Below are 19,704 nucleotides of genomic sequence, written 5' to 3' on the forward strand. Positions count from 1 at the left end.
GGCGTCCCTGGACCGAGGAGGGGTTTAGGTCTGGGACACGGAACGCTCCAAGGGGTGCGGTTCCTGCTTGGAACCAGCGGAGATCCCCCGGCTAAGGCCCCTGGCCCGCCCCAACCGGTACCTATGACATCACCACCAACCAATCAAATGGCGCATTCCTAGCCGCCCCCCCCTTGACTTATTCGCTTCCAGGAGGCGGGGTTCCCGTGGGTTCCTCCTTCAAGCGCCTCAAGTGACTACGGAGAGCCGGTGGGTGGGCTCCAGTGGTGCCCTCTGGTTTTTCTGAATCTGAGGACCACCTAAGGTCAGAGCCGGATGTACGGTCTGGGTTCCTATGGGCGTGAAGATGAAGCATCTGCAGAGGCGCCGAAGGCGGAACTCGGTTGGATGGGGGCTCAGTCGGAGTAGGGCCTGGAGGAGGGAAGCCAAAGACATGGTTTTGATCGCACACCCACCCTCCGGGCCCACAGTCTAAAAAATGGAGGGCAGAAAACTTTAACGAAGGAGGGAGACAGGTGGAACGCTAGGGAGAGGGATGCTGGGGTCCCAGAAGAGGCACCTGAGCCAACGTAGCGATCTGGGAAAGCTATCTGCAGAAGATGCCCGTGCAGAGCTCTGAATAACCAAGAGATGGAGGAGCCACCCTAGGTCATAGAGGCAGTGTGGACAAATGTGCTGAGGCTTAAAGGGACCGTGGCCAAAGGAAGTTACGCCCTGCTCTCTCCACTAGGGTTAGTACTGCCCTCAACTGATGCTCCTTGTGGAGAGCAAGACCTAGAGCTCTCCTTGACACCTCTGTTGACTGCAGATGACTCTCCGTGTCACTCCCTGCTGTTCTGCCTCCACCATAGTCCTCTTTGTGGCTGCTGTTCCATGGAAGCCTCTCCCTCTCCATCTGCACTCACCTCTATGCCCCACCCCAAATGGCAGCTTCTGATGCTCCCTGTAAAGACAAACCAAGTGTAGTTCCTTTTTCCAAGTCCTCTTTCCACTGCCCTCTAGGACATCTCAACCCCTCTCCTCGTGCCTTTTCCTCCCTGTGTTTGCCCCCTCCTTCCTCCCAGTCAAGTCAGGGGTACCTTGCTGGGAGAGCAGACCAGAAGACCTGGCCAACCCATCCAGCTCAATTATCCAACAGTTCTTTCATCTCACTAAGACCTCCAATCTGCCATTCCTCACCTCCTCTCAGCTCCTTACCTTAACCATTAGCCAGTCTTATAACAACTCTCCTGCCCTGCTCTTCTTAGACAAACTCACTGGGCTAAAATCTAACTCCTTAAAATAGATTACTTGGGTGGGGGGGGTGTCTTGCTCTTGCACGCCTGGCTCTTGCCTAGGTTATTGGCGTAAGTGCAAGATCAGTGGGCTCCTAAGATTTCTGCTTGAAAACTGGATGATCTTCTAGCCTGAGACTATTCCTTATCAGAGCCTAGGGCTGCTGGGCCCCTTCACTCAGTACCTGCTGGAGCAACATCACACCCTCGTGCACAGTTGGTATTGGCTTGCCTGGCTGATTCGCGTGGGAGAGTCCTTGTATGCCATTGTATTGTTCAAGTGTAAAGGCATCACGAATAGTTGGACTCAACTACTCTGGTTCCTGCAAACATTCCTTTTTGGGATGGCATCTATTACTTGATTGCTTACAGACCAAGACGCCAAAAACAAACTTAAAAAAAGATATCCAAAAAAACTGAATCACTATTTTATACACCTGAAACTAATATTGTAAACCAACTATACTTCAATTTTAAAAAGAGAGAAAATACAGCACATAAAGTTCCTAGGAGAAAAAAAAAAAGATGTTCAAAAGCTTCCTCTACACTTTGACATTCAGCCTCACCTTTTTTGGGGGGTGCTGTGTTTACTTGATCTTTCTAGAAAGTTACGACCCTCTAGTTATTCATTATTTCTTCATCTGCTCTGGTTAAACTTGAGTAGATAGTAGGAAAAGATTTTAGCTTTCCAGTTCTGCAGACTAACCTATTCAGCAGAGGGCTTCCAGCTACCTTCTTGCGGTCCTTGGCTGTGTTGGCGTTCTATCACCTGGTTTAAGCCACATACTAAGTTTGCTTGTTGGGATATCATTGCTCCCACCTTCTGACTATAACACCTTACCCTTACCACCACCATCTTATCAGCTCTCCTTTCCCCAAATTTTTTCCCACCCACCTGGACCAAAATAGAGTGACACTTCCGTAACACATCAATTCCACCCACATTTGTTAGACACCTGTGAGGCGGGATCTTCTCCTCTCAGGCTTCCGTTTCACATTATGGAGAAAGATAAGGAAGACAAGCAAGTGCCTGGAATGGGGTGGGCCAAGTGGTGACACAGAGGCACAGAGGACATCCTGGGAACCAAGAAGGAACGACTGGGGAATGCTTTCTCTGCTGCTGCCAGCCAGAAGTGATGCTTCCCTCCACTCGGACCCTCCGACATAGTGCTCTGTACGTGCAGGGTCTGATGGCCACCTTCAAGTCAGGACCACATCTTAAGACAGCTTCATTTTTTTCCTCTAGCCCCTGTCCCATTGCCTCACACACAGGTGTTCTATCAGTGTTTACCGAACAAAGGAGGGAAACTCTGATTTCACTTTGCACTTGTTCAGCATCATTCCAATTTTTATCTGAAAACTGCAGAACCCATTCAGTGTAACCTTGTGTCAGAGAAAAGCACAGGACTGCCCTTGACTGGTACCACCATCTTTCTGTGGGTCCCCTGGTGGGAAACCTGTATCTTTTTCACACTTTCCTATTCTTGGTCACTTTTTTCCAGACACTGTAGATGTCTCCCTCCAGTTTTGACTCACTCAGCCATTCCTGTTCTAGAGAGGCTAGACCATGGGTTCTCCAGCTAGATACTACCTCTCTCATTCACCTGGTTATAACTTACTACTGACTGGTTGGGGCAGGAGGGTTACTGTCACCTCAAGGAGCCTTTAGGGCTCCTTTCTTGGAGGACCCCCTGCTTGTTCACTAGGGACTAGACCTTATTTTCCTTCCATGTAGGTCATGTTATTTGTTTTAAGTAAACACTTATGAGAAACAGCCCCCTCGCCCCAAAAAAGAGGCCTCAAGTAAAAGCACAACCATGAAAGATGATGGACTATGAATTAGTTTTGGTGGAGATCAACTTCTACACATAAATCTCAGTCCTTCCTTCTGTTTCTCTTGTGATTAAGGGGTTATTAATGGTGCCAAGGATAATATGGCTGATTACTGAATGAAATGTATTAACTTGAATAAAATGTTGTGAATTGTGAAAAAAAAATAGACTACTTGTGAATTCCTCACCTCTGGAGCAGCAGAGCATTGCTAAAGAAAAACACTTCACATTCTTGACAACAAGCCTTAATATTATATTGGAGGGCTTCACCAGCACAGTAAGGCAAGAAAAACAGTAAAAAGTTACAAGGATTGGAAAGGAAAAAAGAAAACTTATTCACAGCCAACAGGAATGTGTATGTAAAAAATCCAAAAGAACTTATAGATAAGTTGTTAGAGTTTAGCAAAGTCATTGGATGCAAGGTCAATATATAAAAATCAGTTGTAATTTCTATATATCAACAAGTGAGAAAAATTTTTTTCATGATGTGATTTACAGTAGCATCATGTAACGTAAAATGCTGGAATAAATATAATGAAATATGTGCAATGACTCTTCACACACACATACACACACACACAATAAAACATTATTGACACTAAACACTGTGATAATCATTTCATGATGTCTGTAAGTCAAATCATTACGTTGTATACCTTAAACCTATATAGTGCTATATGTCAATTATATCTCAAGAAACACTGGAAGAAAAAAACATTGAGAGAAATAAAGACATAAATGGAGTGGAAAACTGTGTTCCAAGATGGAAAAATTCAATACAGACATACCTCGGAGATATTGTGGGTTCAGTTTCAGACCACCGCAATAAAGCAAATATCACAATAAAGTGAGTTACACAAATTTTCTGGTTTCCCAGGGCATATAAAAATTATGTTTAGAGTCTATTAAGTGTGCAATAATAGCATTATGCCTAAAAAAAATGTACATACCTTAATTAAAAATACCTTATTGCTAGGACTTCCCTGGTGGCACAGTGGTTAAGACTCCGCGCTCCCAATACAGGGGGGCCGGGGTCAATCCCTGGCCAGGGAACTAGATCCCACATGCGTGCGGCAACTAAGAGTTTGCATGCCACAACTAAGGAGGCTGCCTGCCGCAATTAAGGAGCCCATGAGCCACAACTAAGGAGCCCACCTGCCGCAACTAAGACCCAGTGCAACCAAATAAATAAATAACTATTTTTTTAAAAAAGAGAAAATCAAAACCTAAGAAGGTGGGGGGAGCACAAAATTAAAAAAAAAATACCTTATTGCTAAAAAATGTTAACCATCACCTGAGCCTTCAGTGAGTTGTAATCTTTTTGAAAAGTAACACCAGGGAATTCCCTGGTGGTCCAGTGGTTAGGACTCAGAACTTCCACTGCAGGGGGTAAGGGTTCGATCCCTGGTGGGGGAACTAAGATCCCGCATGCTGCATGGCGTGGCCAAAAAAAAAAAAGAAAAACAACATTAAAGATCACTGATCACAGATCATCATAACAAATATAATAATGATAAAGTCTGAAGTATTATGAGAATTACCAAAATGTGACACAGAGACATGAAGTGAGCAGATCCTGTTGGAAAATTGGCAACAATTAGACTTGCTTGACACAGGGTTTGCCACAAACCTTCAACACCTTTCAATTTGTAACAGATGCAGTTTATCTGTGAAGTGCAACAAAAATGAGGTATGCCTGTATTGCACACATGCTAATTCTTCCCAAAGAATGGATTCAATGCAACTCCGATAGAAGTCCCAGCAGATACTGTGTAGTGTGTGTGTGTGTGTGTGTGTGTGTGTGTGTGTGTAAACTGACAAACTGGATTCTAAAACGTATGAGGGCCAGGAATACCCAAGACAGTCTGAAGAAAACCCAAGTAGGAGAACAGCTTCATCTACAGGAGATCAAGAAAGCTACAGCTACAGAAACCAAGACTGTATGGTGCTGGTGCAGGAATAGACAGATGAATGGAACAAAATCCAGAGAGGGGCCTAAAGATGTGTGGAGACTTGAATTTTGACAAGGGTGGCTCTTAAGAGCCAAACACAAAGGATGGGCTTTCCAATAAATGGTGCTGGGTCAATTGGATATCCACGCAGAAAAAAATTAAATGAGACCCCTACTTCATACTACCTTCATAATCAATTCCAGATTTGACATGTGAATATGAAAGGAAAGACAATACAGCTTTTAGAAGAGAACACAGAAGTTCGTGACTTTAAGCAAATATATTTTTTTTAAATAGGATACAAAATGTACTAACCATAAAGGAAAATACTGAAAAATTGGATTACATTATAATTAAGAACTTCCTTTCATCAAAAGATGTTAAGAATGGGAGATGATACTGTAAGATATACAACCCAAGGACTCATATCTTGAATACATACTACAAACCAACAAAAGATAGACAACCCAGTCAATGAATGTGCAAGAGATGTGAACAGGTGCTTCACAAGAGAAGATCCAAATAGCCAGTAAACTAATGAAAAGGTGCTCAACCTCTTTAGTCGTCAGGGAAACGCAAGTGTAAAAGTAAATACTACTACACTGCACCAGAATGACTAAAATGAAAATGACTGACAATACCAGGTTTTGGGAAAGATATAGAGCAGTTGGAACTCAGGCACCAGTGGAGGAGAGTACACTGGTACAACTACTTTGGAACATTTGGCAGTTTCTGCCTGTGACCCTGCAATTCCACTCTTGAGAATGTATCTCCCAGTCCAAGCATATGAGCAACAAGAAGACATGTACAACAGTGCTCCTGACAGCATGATTAGTAATAGACAAAAACTGGAAACTGCAATTGAGGGTGTAACCCATACGACACTGGGAATGAACAAACTACAACCACATACTATGACACAGACAAACCTCAAAAACTTGGTGAGTGCAGAAGCCAGTGTCTATATGACTATTTATATAAAGTTCAAAAACAGGCAAAACTTATCAGTAATTACCTCTAGGGAAGAGGCCTGGGGAGAAGGAAGGAGTTGGTGATTGAGAGGGGTGCACAGTGGGCTTTGGGAACTGGTGACACTGGGTGGTGACTATATTAGCATCTTCTGTCATAATTCATTAAGCTGTACTCTTTGCATACTGTAGTTTTCATAGTATGCTATTCTTCCATGAAATAAGAGAAAAAAAGAAAAGGTTATCCTCACATACTTGGAGCCTCAGTCTGTATCTTTTGGGGACTGAGCAGGCAGGTGGTCTTCACCCAACCCCTCACCCTGGAGTTGCCTTATGCACGTGTAGCATGTTGTCCTCAGTCATGTCCCACAGACGTGGTGCCACACCTGTAGGGACCCACTTCTAGCCCAGAGGTTGGCCCAAATGCCCAGCCCTCACTGTCCCTCAAAATTTGAGTTTTCCTCAGCCCCACCCTATCACTCCCCTTTCTTTGAGTGCCTTAGTTCTCCCTCTCTTTGCCCTTTCCCCTGCCTAACCACATCCACGTCTACCATCCTTCCAAGCAGTCAGAGGTATTCTCTCAGACAGTTCCTTCCCTGAGGACTTCTCTGGTTAGTCATTGTCCTTGGTAGTTTTAATTCTGTGCGGTGAGACACCATCAAGGTGTTTATTGATGGTCCTGGAGTCCTGGCCCCTCTGAGTGTCTCCTTACAAACACATGCAAGGGCCCGTTGGACAATCACGCAGAAGCGGGCAGGGGCTCTGATCTTCCGGCCACGGGGCTGCACTTTGTTTCTCACGGGGGCCAGCACTAGGACAGATGGCACAGCACGGCCCTGCTTTTCCCACGAGGTCAGTGTGTGCAGCCTAACAGCAAACAGAGCAAGGCACAGAGGCTATCGAATGTTCCTGCCTCAGCTTCCTGAGGACCTGTACTTATCACTGAGTTACTCGCTCTCAGGAGAAGAACCATGGCTCTCCGCCTTCAGCACTCCAATGAGAAAGGAGCTGTACCTGGAAGTCAGCGTTGTTGATTCCGCCTGTGGAAGGGAGGCAGAGGCCTCCAGGATGAAGTGACCAGGTTGTACCACACAGAGCTTTCCTGCAGACAACTGTGTCAGCTCCTCCTCAGGTCCAGGTGAGCCTGTGCACTTAAACTTCTGGAAGAGTCAACAGGTCAGGAAGGACATCTCCCTGCTGGCCTCCTGTGCTTTGCTCCCATGGACCTGTTTCCCTGGGACCCCACCCCTAGACTGGCCTTCCTGGGCTTCTTGCCGCATTCCGTTCTGCTGGTAGAGTAACAGCCCTCTGCCTTCAGCACCCCATTAAGAAAGGAAAAGTCGTGGCCAGAAGTCACAGTATCAGTGATTCTGGATGTGTGGAATCTGATGAGAATCGTCTTGGGTAACAAAATGAAGGGAACTGATGGAAACCGCTGCTGCCTGGTGTCTGCCTACAGGTTCTGACTCTCTTCCCCAACTTATGGTGACAGCCTTCGTTAACTAGGGAGCCCACGAGGAAAAAGTTTTTTGCCCAACGTTGGCCTCTGATTCCCCTCAAACAGTAGTGCACAACTAACCCCACACTTGTTGAGATATTCTTTTTGTCCTACCGTAATTACCAAATCTCCGCTAAGGCTGCAAAATGAGGGAACCTCGCTGGATCCAGTGGAAGACAAATAAGGAAGGGAAACAGCTGGGCAGGCCTAGGAGTTCAGGGAGGCCAGGGCTTGGACAGGAGACGCTTCATTTGAGAACAGGTGTAAAGGATATAGGGTTTCAACACGGGAGACAGACACGGCATTCAAGGCAAAGAAAGATGTAAGTGAAGCCTGGAGGGGCAGTCACCTGCAAATGGACCACGGGGCTCTCAGTGGCTGTGGCCGTGGCCCAGAAGTGGGAACCCAGGGAAGAGAGGCTGGAACAGGGCTCAAGGGACCTCGATGGAGAGGCCTGTCAGGGACCATCACCTCCTCAGGCTGGAGAGGACAGGGCAAGCTAGTGACGAGGTCCTGAGGCCCCAGCGCCCCCACCCATCCTCTCCCACCACCACTCAGGATCATACAGGGAAGCCTGTTTCCAGATGCCTGTGATTTATTTCCAAGCTGAGCTGCAGCACACAGGAAAATACACATGGCTTTTCGGTCTACGTTTTTACAGAGAAAATAGATTCTGTCATTGGCTTTATCAGTGCCATCACCTCATTCTGTGAGGCTCCAGGGTGGATGGCCTGTCTCTAAGACTCTGCTTTCAAAGCAGCAGCTTGGCCAAGACCTCTGGGGGCTGGAGTGAGGGGCAGAGACCCCCACGGGGTGGCGGCTGGGGGGACAGAGCACATGAGCAGCACTCACTGCGAAGCTAAGGCAAAGAACGGAGCTGGCGGAAGGTGCCTCCTCTCACCCCAGGGACACGGCTTGCTGAAGCCCAGGACACAGACCAGGTGGGCGCGGGGGATGAGGGCTCTGGCCCAGCCTGGAGCAGCAGCAGGACTCTGAGTGTGCATGTGTGTGGGGTGGGGAGGCATGCTGAAGAGGCAGCCCAGCAGGAGATGGAGGGGCTTCAGTTCACACTCCCCCTGCCCCAGCATAGCTCCCAGCACGTGGTCCCTAATCCTGCGCTTGGCCCCTCTCATTAGCTCTGTTTCAGGTGGGGGTCCCTGCTTAGGTCCCTTCCACCATCACCTCCCCTCAAACTGTCAGTGCAAAACATTCTTAGGGCCAAGCCTCCGAGTCCCCTGCACCCTACCCAGGGCTGCAGGGAAGGGAGGAAAAGAAGGTGCTAGCTGGGGGCCTCGCCCAGCACCGGGAATTCCTTGCACATCTCTTGGACAATCATGCGGTCCATCTGGCACTGGGGCGAGGCTTCCTCCTCGGTTAGGATGCGTCGCAGTGTGGCCTGCAGGTCGGGGAGCCGGTGGCGGTGCTGTAGGTAGGGTGTGGAGCGGACCACAGCGTGCATCAGGGAGAGGTACTCCATGCGAAGCTGTGGGGAGAGCAGGCAAGCTCAGGGACCCCAGGGAGGCACTGAGACTGCCACCAGACAGGGACAGGCCACTACTGCCTCCTGGCAGCCACATGGACCCCAGGGCTGTGGACCACCTCACACCACTGAAGATCAGGGTTGCATCCCCAGCGCCCAGAGTGGACCTGGCACAGAACTGGCCTCTGATAGTCGTTGAGTAAGTAAGTGAATAAATGAATCATCTGAGACACACACAGTCCCAGAATGCGGCCGGCCCAGGGAAGTCCTGCCTCAGAGAGGTGGCGAGGGGAAGCAGTGAGCCCGCACCCCTCCTGTAATGCTGGGCCCCTGTGGGGCTGCTGTCTGGCTGTTGGAGGCCCTCTGCTTCTCACTCTATCCTCTCACCCTGTAAGATCTCATTCACACGCACAGCTTCAAATAGTGACCCCCACTCAAACCTCTTGCAGAGACTCTCTGGTGAGCTGCAGATGAGAAAATCCAACTGCCCACTTGTCACCTCCTGCTTATCTCAGAGAGAACTCAAACTCACATAACAACCATCAAACTCGTGATCTTCCCCATCTTCCCAAAGCTGAAGGCTTTCTCATGCTCTTTATTTTAACAGAGAGCACTGCTGTCCATTCAAGTGCTCGAGCCAAAACTGTACGTGTCCCCTCTGGTTCCTTTCTCCCCACACCCCGAATCCAATCCGTCCCAGTAAAACCCGACCATCTTACCTTCTACGTGTGCCCTGAATCCATCTCCAACACCCCCCGCCAACCCACCCTCCCAGCACCTCTGGCTTTAACGGCTCCAAGAACCACTCCAGTCTGACACCCCAGCTGCTCCTTATCCTCACTGAGACCCTGATCCATTGACCTGGTGCCAGCACTTTTTCCTCCATTTGCCTGCCTCACCATCCCTCATTTCTCTCTTTACCTCTGATTAGAGGAGTCAATACTCAAACCTTCTTTAGGCAGCATCACCCTGCTAACTTCCAACCCTGGTCAAACCAAAAAGCACCTGTTTATCAAATCCTAGTAGCTAAGCAGCAGACAATTACAGAGCCTTGCGCAGGCTTGAACGGCATTCCCCACCACAAACCTCACTGCCTGGCACCCCTGCCACTTTCCTCTGCCACGTTCACTGCTCCTGAAAGGACCACTGCCCACCTTCTCTCCATTTCCCAAACCTAAACTGCCTGATCAGTTGGCTTTGTGCTTCATGCAGAAAACAAGCAAACTTTCAGAAACGCCTGGTCTTCCCCCAGCACCCACACCTCACCTGTCCCCAGTGAATGAACTGCCCCGGCTCCTGCCAGAGGCCATCCCTCCACGGGGGCCTGGACCCTCCCCCGCTGCCTGACCTACTTGACACCCGCAGTGGCTGACTCTCCCAACACATCAGCCGTTTCTCCACAATTGGCTTGCTGGATCATTCCCTCTGGCTCAGACATGCACCAGCATCTCCCACCTTTAAAAGACTTTCCCTGACCCCATGTCTCCCTCCAGTGATCCCCCACCTTTTTCTGCTCCCCTTCACTTAAAAACACACGAAGCTTGTCTCCATTCACTGCTCCCGCCTTCCCCCTTTCCACTCCCCTCCAACTTCAAATCCTCTCTTCAACTTCCCACTCAGACTCTCTTCCCTCCACTCCATGGACTCTGCTTGTGAATCATGCCTCATCTCCATGTGGCGAATCCCGTGGCTCATTCTCAGGCCTCATCTCACTCGGGCTCCTAACTGTGGAGACGGCTCATCCCCCTCCTCCTCCATACACGTGGCTCTGGGCTCCTGCTCTCTTGGTTTTCCTCCTGGGTGTCTCCCTACATGCCCCGACTGTGCCCTGGGCTGAGGCCTGCGCTTCCCTCTGTCCCATCCATCCCACACCCTAGGTGACCGCACTGTCACAGGCTTCCCAGCACATCTATGCACAGCCAACTCCAAAGTGTCTCTTTCCAGTTCCAACTCACACCCCAGTGCCTCCCTGACATCCTCTGTACCTGGATGTCCAGCATCCAGGTATCTTCTCAGTCTTGACACATCAAAACACAACTCTATTCAAAAGTTCTTCCCCACCTGAGCAATCAGCACTTCATCCACCCGGTTGCTCCAGACCAATCCAGCAGCAAGCCCTGCCAACCCACTTCCAACACACCCCGGCCTGACCTCCTCTCCCACCCTATCCGTGCCACTTGGGCTGTAGCCGCCTCCTCACCGGCCTCCGAACGCTTCTGCTGTGCTCTCACAGTCTCTGTTTCATTCAGGATGGTAATTGGATCACTTCCCCTGCCCCAGAGAAGAGGTGACAACCTCCCGCCGCAGCCTCCAAGGCTTTGTGTAAACTCCACTTCCTCCTCCTCACCTCCCACCACTCCCTCCACTCTTGCTTTCTTCGGACAGCCCACCCCTGATCACCTCATGGCGGGGTCCCTTGGGTCTTGGCACACCTGTCATGGTTGAGCAGCCTCCCACACTTACCCGGCTCCAGCAGTGCCCCTCGCCCTCGTCTCCATTCAGTGTCAGGTCCCCCCCTTTTGTTAGTTTCTACACAGCTGCCATCCCCAGGCACCTTATCTCCAGGCGACAGGTCCGCGATGTGCCGCACAGTGATGTCGATGAGCGCCATCATATCCGTGTGGTAGAAGATGGCAGCTGTGGCGGGGCTGGCGAACACGTCCTGCAGGAACTTGAGGACGGAGTGTGGCGGCTGAGGCTCATGCTTAAAGATGCGCACGGGGTCATCTAGAAGGCAGGGGGAAGAGGCGTCAGGGCAGTCCTCGAGGGGGCCCAGAGTCACCCCAGCGAGTTACCGGGGTCATGGAGTCAAAGGACATCGAAGGGGCCCCGCACAGATTCCTGGGCCCTCACCCCCTCTGTTCAGGAGCAACAGTAGCTTCTCGGAGAAGATCTTGACATTGGCGTGTTTGCTCAGGGCGGCCATGATGAAGTTCTGGTCAGGGGCTGAGGAAGGACACGGGGGTAGACAACAGCACAGGTGCTAGGCCTGGAGAGCCCCCCTCCTCCCCCCTACGGCGAGTCAGCCACCCCCGTCAGGCCCTGCCCCCACCTGGCAGGTGCAAATTGAGAGCCAGAAGTAGATTCATGCAGAGATCCGGCAGTTGCTCGGTGGTGTCCAAGGGCAGCCCGTCCTCAACGATGCTCAGCAGGAACTGGGCGAAGGGTGTGCCCAGGTGCTCTGGGAGAGGGGCACGTGGAAGTCTGCAGCCCCACCATCACACGCCCCACACCGCCCAGCCTCCCTGGGTTTCTGTGAGCCCTGGGGACATTCAGTCAGACTATGGTCAGTGGGCCCCTCGGGCCATGGGGCCCACCTCCAGTGGGCTGTGGGCTCTCTGTGGTCAGCTGGTCAGTGACCTGCCTTCTTACCATAGTGTGCATAGGGCACTGCCTCTCCCATGGAGAAGACCATGGCCAGAATGAGGGCGGAGTAACAGAGTTTCTGATGGTCTGCGGGGGAGCAAAGCGGCGGTCAGAGCCTCCCCCCAGATGGCGGGAACCTCCCTAGGTGGCAGGAAGCTGCCCCTCGCTCACCCTGTGTGTCTGTCTGCATGTCCCGCGCCAGCTCCACAGGCAGCACAGATGACACCAGTGTGGAGATGATGGCTGCGTCCAGGCTGCACATGGCGCCGAAGCACTTGAGGAGCAGCAGCCGCAGTGACACCCGGTGCTCCTGGCAGGGGACCCTGTGTGCTCAGTGCCCGGAACCCCCACCTCTACCCAGGTCCCTCTGTGCCCCCTCCCCTCTGTTTCGCACACACCATTTGGTAATAGGCCACCAAGGCCAGGACAGACTCGAACTCATTCCTCTTGCACATTTTCTTGCAAACTTCAGGGTCTGCATCTGTCTGTGGGGAGGACGAAGTGTGATGGAGTCACTCAGTGTGAGGTGGCCACATGTGAGTGAGCTGAGGACAAGCAGGGGAGACTCCCGAGCACTGGGGAGGGATGGGGCGGGGGTGGGGGACACCTGGGGGCCCCCAGCCCGCACCAGAATGTGCAGCAGCTCCTCCAGGTAGCAGCGGATGACACCCTCGTCCTCATACAGGGCCCAGCTGCGCTGCTGGGCGTCATCCTTCCGCCGGGCCAGGTCTGCAAAGATCACTTCCAGCCTCTGCTGGTCGTGGCAGACCTGCCCTGAGGGCAGGGCAGTGCTCAGGTCCTGGAGGAAGAGGTCTGGCTCAGCACACTTGCCCCTCACCATCTTCAGGAGGCCCACAAGGCCTGGAGTTCAACCTAGACCCTGAGGTCATGGCATGAGCTCCAGGCCAGTGTCAGGCAGGGGGCCCCAGCCTCACCTACCAGAGCTGCCTGGAGCCAGCGTCGTCCCAGGAAGGGTGAGGGGACCAGCTCCCGGTTCTCTTCCCTCCTCCCCGCTGCTCCCATCAAGCTCCCACAAAAGACCTGCTCCCACAGCCCATCCCTCAACATCGAGGCCCCCACGGGCACTGACCCAGTTCTGTACCCCCTCCCCAAGTAATTCCACTGTCCCCAAGTCTTAACAACCGTCTGGGACAGCATTCTGCATGAGACACATCTGTGGGGTGTTTTCCAACAACTTGCCTCCTGTCCCAGACCTGGATAAACATCCTCCATGAGGAAGGCCACCGACTCCTCACCGCCTGAATGTGACTGAGACTCCCCCCCTGATTCTACACAAAGTGGGACAGGCCTGTCATCCACCCACCTCCCGTGTTCCTCTTGACCCTGCCATCCAGTGTCCCAGCACAGGCAAGCCCACTGACTCACTGCTCCCCACACCCCAAACTAGAGCTGCAGGAGCCAAGGAGCCCTAAGGAGAGACCTCTGGCCCATCTGGCCCCCACCGTGTAGACTGGGCTCATGCCCCCCAGTCCTGCTCCCTGACCAGTGCCCCAAACTTGGCAAAGGATCCCACCCGCCTATGATGCACACACACCTCATTCACATCTCAGTCAGCACTCAGGCCTCCATCATAGCTCTCGAAGCACCCATTGCTCTCCACTGCCAAGACCAGCATGGCACTGCCCTCTCTCATGCCTTATGTCCATTCCTTCCCTGCAGCCTGAGAGAACTCCTGGCCACCCACGGCTGTCTCAACTGTCACCTGCCCCAGGTCTCACCTCCAACCACACCACTTGCTCCCTCCCTCACTCCCTGTGTTCCAGCCATGCTGGCCTTGTTCCACTTCTTCCTGCGAGCCAAGCTCGGTCCTGCCTCATGGCCCTCGTCCAGCCTGAGCCTCTGCCTGGAATACTCTTCCATCCTTTCTCCTTCAGGGATCAGCCCAAATGTCCCCAGCACCCAGCACAAGGAAGCCAAGAGCTAGAGCTCAACAAAGACCTGTCAGGTAAAGGCTGGACACAGTGTGAGGATGGGGAAGGGGCAGAGGCTGTAGGGCGGCCCCAGGATGGGGAGGCCCCTGGCCCTGTAGCCCACCCTCACCTTGCCCTCTACCAGTGAGAGGAGGACCTGCTCCATGATAGGTGAGCTGGCCGGCACGGAGGCCTGGATGTGACCCACCACGACGCCAATGGCCACTCGGCACAGCTCGTGGCTCAGGCCAGTGTTCCTCCGCACGAGCTCCATCAGCTCTGCCCCGATGGTCCTGGGCACAGCAGTCTCAGCCAGCGCCTTCTCTTCTGTGGTCCCCAGGCTCAGCGCACCCAGGGCTTCCAGCTCATCAGGGGCTGGGGCTGTATCAACCGCTACCTCCTCTGTAGGGGGCTCCGAGTTTGGCACCTTGGACGGAGGGGGCTGGGCTTGGGACACAGTGGTATGCGTGCCTCGGCGGGGCACAGGTGGGGGCGTGGGTGAGCAGCTGGGGCCTGGCTCCGATGAGCTGGAGCCGGTATAGAGTGTGTCAAGGGAGGTGCTGCCGACAGAGGAGCTGCTGGACACAGAACTGCCCCCAGAGGGCGTGGCGTTGTGGCCGCCTGTGGGCAGAGAGGGGATGCTGTGCTAGGGCAGCCCCCTGGGGGCCCCAACCCCTCCAAGCCCAGAGCCCCCGCCCCCCACTACAGGGCCTAGTTCCTATGCCAGACCCTCCCACCAAGCCCAGAACCCCCAATTGCCCCGACACGTGCCCTGTCTTCCCCCCAAGCCTGGAGCCCCCAGTTCCCTGACATAGGCAGAGTAACCATTCCAAGCACAGGGTGCCCCCCCAGTCCCCCAACCCCGCCTTCTCACCACTCCCCAAGGCCACTAGGGCCTCGCGGTCTCGGCGCTTCACGGGTGGGGGTGGCGTGGCGGGTGCTGCTCGGCGAGGCTGTGGTGGGATCTGGGAGGACAGAAGTGGGATCTGAGGGTACGACCTGGCTAGCGCCCTGAGCTTGGCATGGGCAGGACTATGGCTCCAGGCGGCACCGCTGACCCCAGTGGACCCCTGGAGCCTCTGGACAAAGCCTTAAGCTCCACCCACCTCCCTTCCCCAGGATGTTCTCACCATGTACCTGGTAGAGGCCTCCATCTGCCCCAAGATACTCAGAACTGGGCAGGCTGTGCTGCCGCTCGAACCCAGCTCTACACACCCCATTGGGCTGCCTGGCAGCAGCAGCATCCAGGTGGTGGTCACTGGTGGATGGGGTCATAGTTGCAGGGTTGGGGGCTGAGGGGCCTCTGCGGGACAGGGTCTCTTTCCGGTGGTGGATCAGCTTCCTGAGGGAGGGACAGGGAGGTTATTGGGGGAGTTACCTTACGACTCCCCAAGTCGTCACATGCTCCTCGTGGGATGCGGCCCACCCTAGCCCAGGCTCCCCAACCTCCCACTGCCCTCATGCTCCACCCCACTCTGCACTACCAACACTGCTGGCATCCCCAGTACTCACTGAAGGACCCCACCCCACGGTGCTTACTGGGAGGTTCTCCCGCCCCACTCACTGGAGGATCCCGCGCTGCTCCAGGCTGTACTTGCCACCATCCCGCATGGCTGCATTGTGCACAGCCTCAATGGCCCTGTCAATGGCTTGGAGGACATCCTGCTCCAGGCCCTGTGGGGGCAGGGGTGGGCAGTTAGGCCTGGGGGCCAAGTGAGGTACTGAGCCCAGAGCCAGCCCAGGATGGAGCCCGGGGCAGACAAAGGACCACTACAGCTAAACCCTGTAATGCCAGATGTGAACACAGCAAGCCGAACTAGAATATGAAATGGGCTTCTCAAACTGCGTCACTCAGGGAGCTGGGCCACGGGGAGGGCCCATGCTGCTGCTTTATATATTGGGGCCCCGCTCAGGATTTTACCTCACAGTGAGGCTCTCAGCTAAGATGTCGCCGAAAACCTGGGGTCTAGAGCAAAACCACAGCCCACGGACCCTCGGTTTGAGGCCAGGAGTACACACTTCGTCTATCCCCAGGCTTGGCTCAGATCCCAGGCTGAGATGCCAAGCAGGGAGCCTCTAGTGTTGTGCTAAAGTCTTAACAAATCACTCTGGATCTTGCTGATCCTTCACAAAACCAAGGTCACACTCCAGAACGGCCCTGTCCTCAGAGAGCCTTCTGCAGGCCCTGGTAGCTGAAGACAGGCCAAAGGGATCTCCTCTCTCCACCCCTGCTGCCAGCCCCCATCCCCTCAAGCTGTTCCAGGAATCCTCCAGACCTGCACTGTGAAGCAGCAGTTCTGTGTCTGTGGCAAAAGACAGACATGAGCGCAGGACCTGGCCCCTGCCCCAGATTCTGTGTTGCCATCCGCAGCAACTCAGGGGTCCAATCTACCCAGCCTGGCTGGCATGGAGTACAGAGTAGGGGGTGGCAGCTGTGGGACCAGCCACTCCCACCCTTCGCTGCCGCTGGCACACATGGTCCATCAGGCATAGGAGCCTCAGAACTAAGGTGACATCACACCAGAGTGGATTTGAGAAGCTTCTCTGATGGGGACAGACAGATGGACTCAGAGGTCAGCAAAGGCCTCCAGATAGCATGGGGCGTGTCAGAGTGCAGGAGACAGCAGACAGAAAGGGGGACAGAGAGAGAAAGACAGATGATACACAGAAAGCAAGAAAGATGGAGAGATAGAGGGAGGGAGGGAGAGAGAGAGGGAGAGAGAGAAGCAGAGGGAGACAACGCAGAAAGAAATTGAGATTTGGAGACAGAGAAGGGGAGAGAGTCAGAGGAAGAAACACACACAAGTGGAGAGTCAGAATGACACCGAGATACAGAGAGAGCCACGGAGACGAAGACAGAGGGAGATATGCAGCAAGAAACCAACAGACAGACAAGATGGTAGCCTCTCTGCCCTCCCCAAACACCCAGCCCCAGTGGCCCAGGCAGGGGAGGGGCCTCTTGGGCCCTCGGGGAAGAGGCAAGACTTTCCTCAGAGGCCTCCAACAAGCTCCCAGCTCCGGAGAGGCTGGGTCTGACATGCTCACCCTGGACCCAGCAGCCCTGGTGTCCAGGGCTCTCACTCTTACCCAGACACTCCTAGATGCCATGAGGCCAAGGGTTTAGGGACCAGGGCCCATCCCCTCTGGTAAGACCAGATGACATCTCCAAATTTATCCTGTTATTTCTGTCCTAAACTGGGCTGGGACAGGATGTTTCCTAAAGGCTATGGACTAGGATGGGGCGGGGGTGTCTGGCACAGGGCAGACCTGGAGGCTCCAGGCCCTCCTTCCCCCTGTGATCAGAATAGACCAGCTGGAGACAACACATCCCAGCCCTCATACCAGGACTATTCTTGGGGAAACAGGAACTGGGGCTGCAGACTCCACTGGAAGGAAATGGGGCCAAAGCCAGACCAGGGGACGCCATGGGGAGGTCTCACTTCCTTGCAATGGGAGCAGCCCCCACCCCAGGCTGGGGGCCAAGGACGGATGGAGCTCCCTCATCTTCAGAGAAAGGAAGTCTGAAAAGTCAGGGCCTGAGGCTTGTGAAAGAGGTTAGGGAAAGTAGTGCCAGGGAGTGTCGGCAGGGCCTGGGATCCCTGGTTCAAAGTGAACTGACGAAGGTGTCTTAGGAAGGGCTTCGGGGGTGACTGAGTACAGGAGAGTAAAAGATACTGAGGTCTCAGGGCTTGGGGGGTCATTTAGGGGAGGGGGGTGTCCATGGCTCTCAGTTCCAAATGGGGGAGGGGGTGTGAAGGCATGGAAGATGGTGGGGAAACAGGCAGTGTCCAGGGTTGCCCGGGTCTCAGTGGTGGAAGCTGAGGAAAAGGAGGCAAAAGTGTGGGAACCTGGTGATCCAGGGAAGGGGCCAATTAATTCTGGGGTCTCAGTGATCTGGGGAACTGCTCAGAATTTGGTGTGCTGGAATCTCAGGACTGACTCTTGAATTCTATTCGGATGGGGGTTCAGATGTTGGGGCCCAATGGCTCTGGGATCCCGAGGAGTCTCAGTCCCAGAGTTGGGCTTTTGGTAGATCTGAGTCCTCAGAGTTGGCTGTCAAGGCCCTGGTCTTGGGTGGGGGCGCGGGCTCTTAGGGTCCCAGTCCTCCTGGGGTTTCACGGTCAGGTTCTCAAACTCCTTATCTGCTGGAGGTCCCGGCGGGCCTGGGGTGCTGGGGTCTGTCCTGCGAGCCTATGTTGGAGCTCAGTCTAGGGGCGGCTGAGGCCGGGCCGGGGAGGGGCACACTCACCTGCAGGCGGCGCAGGTAGGCGGGCGGCACGTAGCCCGTCTCGCCACTGCGCGCCCGCGCCGCCAGCCACCAGTGCGCGCTGCTGCGCTCCAGAACCAGGAAGGTCTCGCCCGCGGCGAACGCCAGCGCGTTGGGCTCCGCCGAGCGGAACGCGTACAGCGCGCGGTACATGAGGGTGAGCCGGGCCGGGGCAGGAGAGACAGCAGGGTCTGCGGAAGCAGGACGCCAGGCCAGGAGCGCCTCACCGCGCTCGCCCTGCCCCGTGACACACGGCGCGTGCGCGCGCGCGCCCGCGCGCCCGCCCGCCCGCCGCAGCCCCGCCCCGGGATGTGTCGGCTCCTGCGCAGAAGCGCGGCGCCCCCTAGTGTCCACAGGCTGCGCGGCCCGGCGCGGCCCACGAGAATCTGCTGCCTTTTCCGCCCCTTCCGTGGACTTCTGCGTCTCCAAGCTCCCGACTCCCCGCCCCAGCACCCTCCCTAGAGCCCCAGACCCAGCTTTCCCGCCCGGCCCTCCACTCCCTTTACCCGCCCAAGCCCTAGTGCTGCGGCCCATCCTACTTCCCGAAGGAGCGCTCCGCCCGCAGCCCAAAGACAGAGCCTCTGTCCTGTGCTGACAGTCCCATGCGTCCTTGCCACCCCAGGGGAGTGGGACCTGACCTACTAACATAAGGACGGCGACCCCGTGAGGGTAGTCCCGTTGTTGGATCTTGAGGCACTTGGAGGCGCCCGCGGGGCCCGGGTCTGCTCACTGTCTCTAGGCCTCCGGACCCCGCTTACCGCCCCAGTGGTGGGCAACGGGGAGCAAGAGTGAGGGGGGCGGTAAAAACAAAAACCACGGCGGGCCATTTCTCTGTCCAAAGTCCTCCCATCCTTGCTCCCCACCCCACCTCCTCTTTTCGGCCACTAGCTTCTCTCGTCCTCTGTAACGTGGGTCTTTGCATAGTTTCCTCTGCCTGGGACACACTTCCCTTCCTCACAGTATAAGGTCCGCAGGCTCCCACCCCTATCAGTCGCTATCACGTCACTCTGTTCTGTTGTCTTTGGGGACTTACAACGCCAGGTTATCTTATTTCTCATGCTTCCTTCTGAGAGCAGACAGAAGGGCTGGTGGAGGATGGGGAGTGGGGCACCATGTGGCCTTAAGAGCTTGTTTGG

The 19,704-nt window shown here is 54.2% G+C and overlaps 1 protein-coding gene across 3 annotated transcripts; it reads right to left on the reverse strand.

Annotated features, from left to right (window-relative positions):
* Nucleotides 1-4,618: 4,618 nt before the first annotated feature.
* Nucleotides 4,619-18,811, reverse strand: NCKIPSD (NCK interacting protein with SH3 domain). 3 transcript variants are annotated; one of them, XM_036870266.1, is made up of 13 exons: nucleotides 18,551-18,811; nucleotides 15,866-15,975; nucleotides 15,517-15,643; nucleotides 15,176-15,266; nucleotides 14,432-14,922; nucleotides 12,999-13,169; nucleotides 12,769-12,855; nucleotides 12,542-12,680; nucleotides 12,377-12,457; nucleotides 12,057-12,185; nucleotides 11,858-11,950; nucleotides 11,559-11,731; nucleotides 4,619-9,007 (listed from the first exon to the last, which is right to left on the reverse strand). In XM_036870266.1, the coding sequence occupies exons 1-13, from the start codon at nucleotides 18,719-18,721 to the stop codon at nucleotides 8,804-8,806; spliced, it is 2,067 nt and encodes a 688-aa protein (XP_036726161.1). In that variant the 5' UTR covers nucleotides 18,722-18,811; the 3' UTR covers nucleotides 4,619-8,803. The 3 variants fall into 3 exon arrangements, with proteins under 3 accessions (XP_036726161.1, XP_036726159.1, XP_036726162.1); XM_036870264.1 differs by having other exon boundaries at nucleotides 15,439-15,643; XM_036870267.1 differs by lacking the exon at nucleotides 12,377-12,457 and having other exon boundaries at nucleotides 15,439-15,643.
* Nucleotides 18,812-19,704: the final 893 nt, after the last annotated feature.

This window comes from Balaenoptera musculus, chromosome 11, assembly GCF_009873245.2.
Source record: "Balaenoptera musculus isolate JJ_BM4_2016_0621 chromosome 11, mBalMus1.pri.v3, whole genome shotgun sequence".
In the NCBI taxonomy this organism is placed as follows: Eukaryota; Metazoa; Chordata; class Mammalia; order Artiodactyla; family Balaenopteridae; genus Balaenoptera; species Balaenoptera musculus.

Coding starts and splice junctions, on each gene's coding strand:
- NCKIPSD (XM_036870264.1), bottom strand. CDS start 18,721: ATGTACCGCGCGCTGTACGCGTTCCGCTCGGCGGAGCCCAACGCGCTG. Junction 15,976..18,550: donor CCTACCTGCGCCGCCTGCAG/GTGAGTGTGCCC, acceptor CTGCCCCCACAG/GGCCTGGAGCAGGATGTCCT. Junction 12,681..12,768: donor TGGTGGCCTATTACCAAATG/GTGTGTGCGAAA, acceptor GTCCCCTGCCAG/GAGCACCGGGTGTCACTGCG.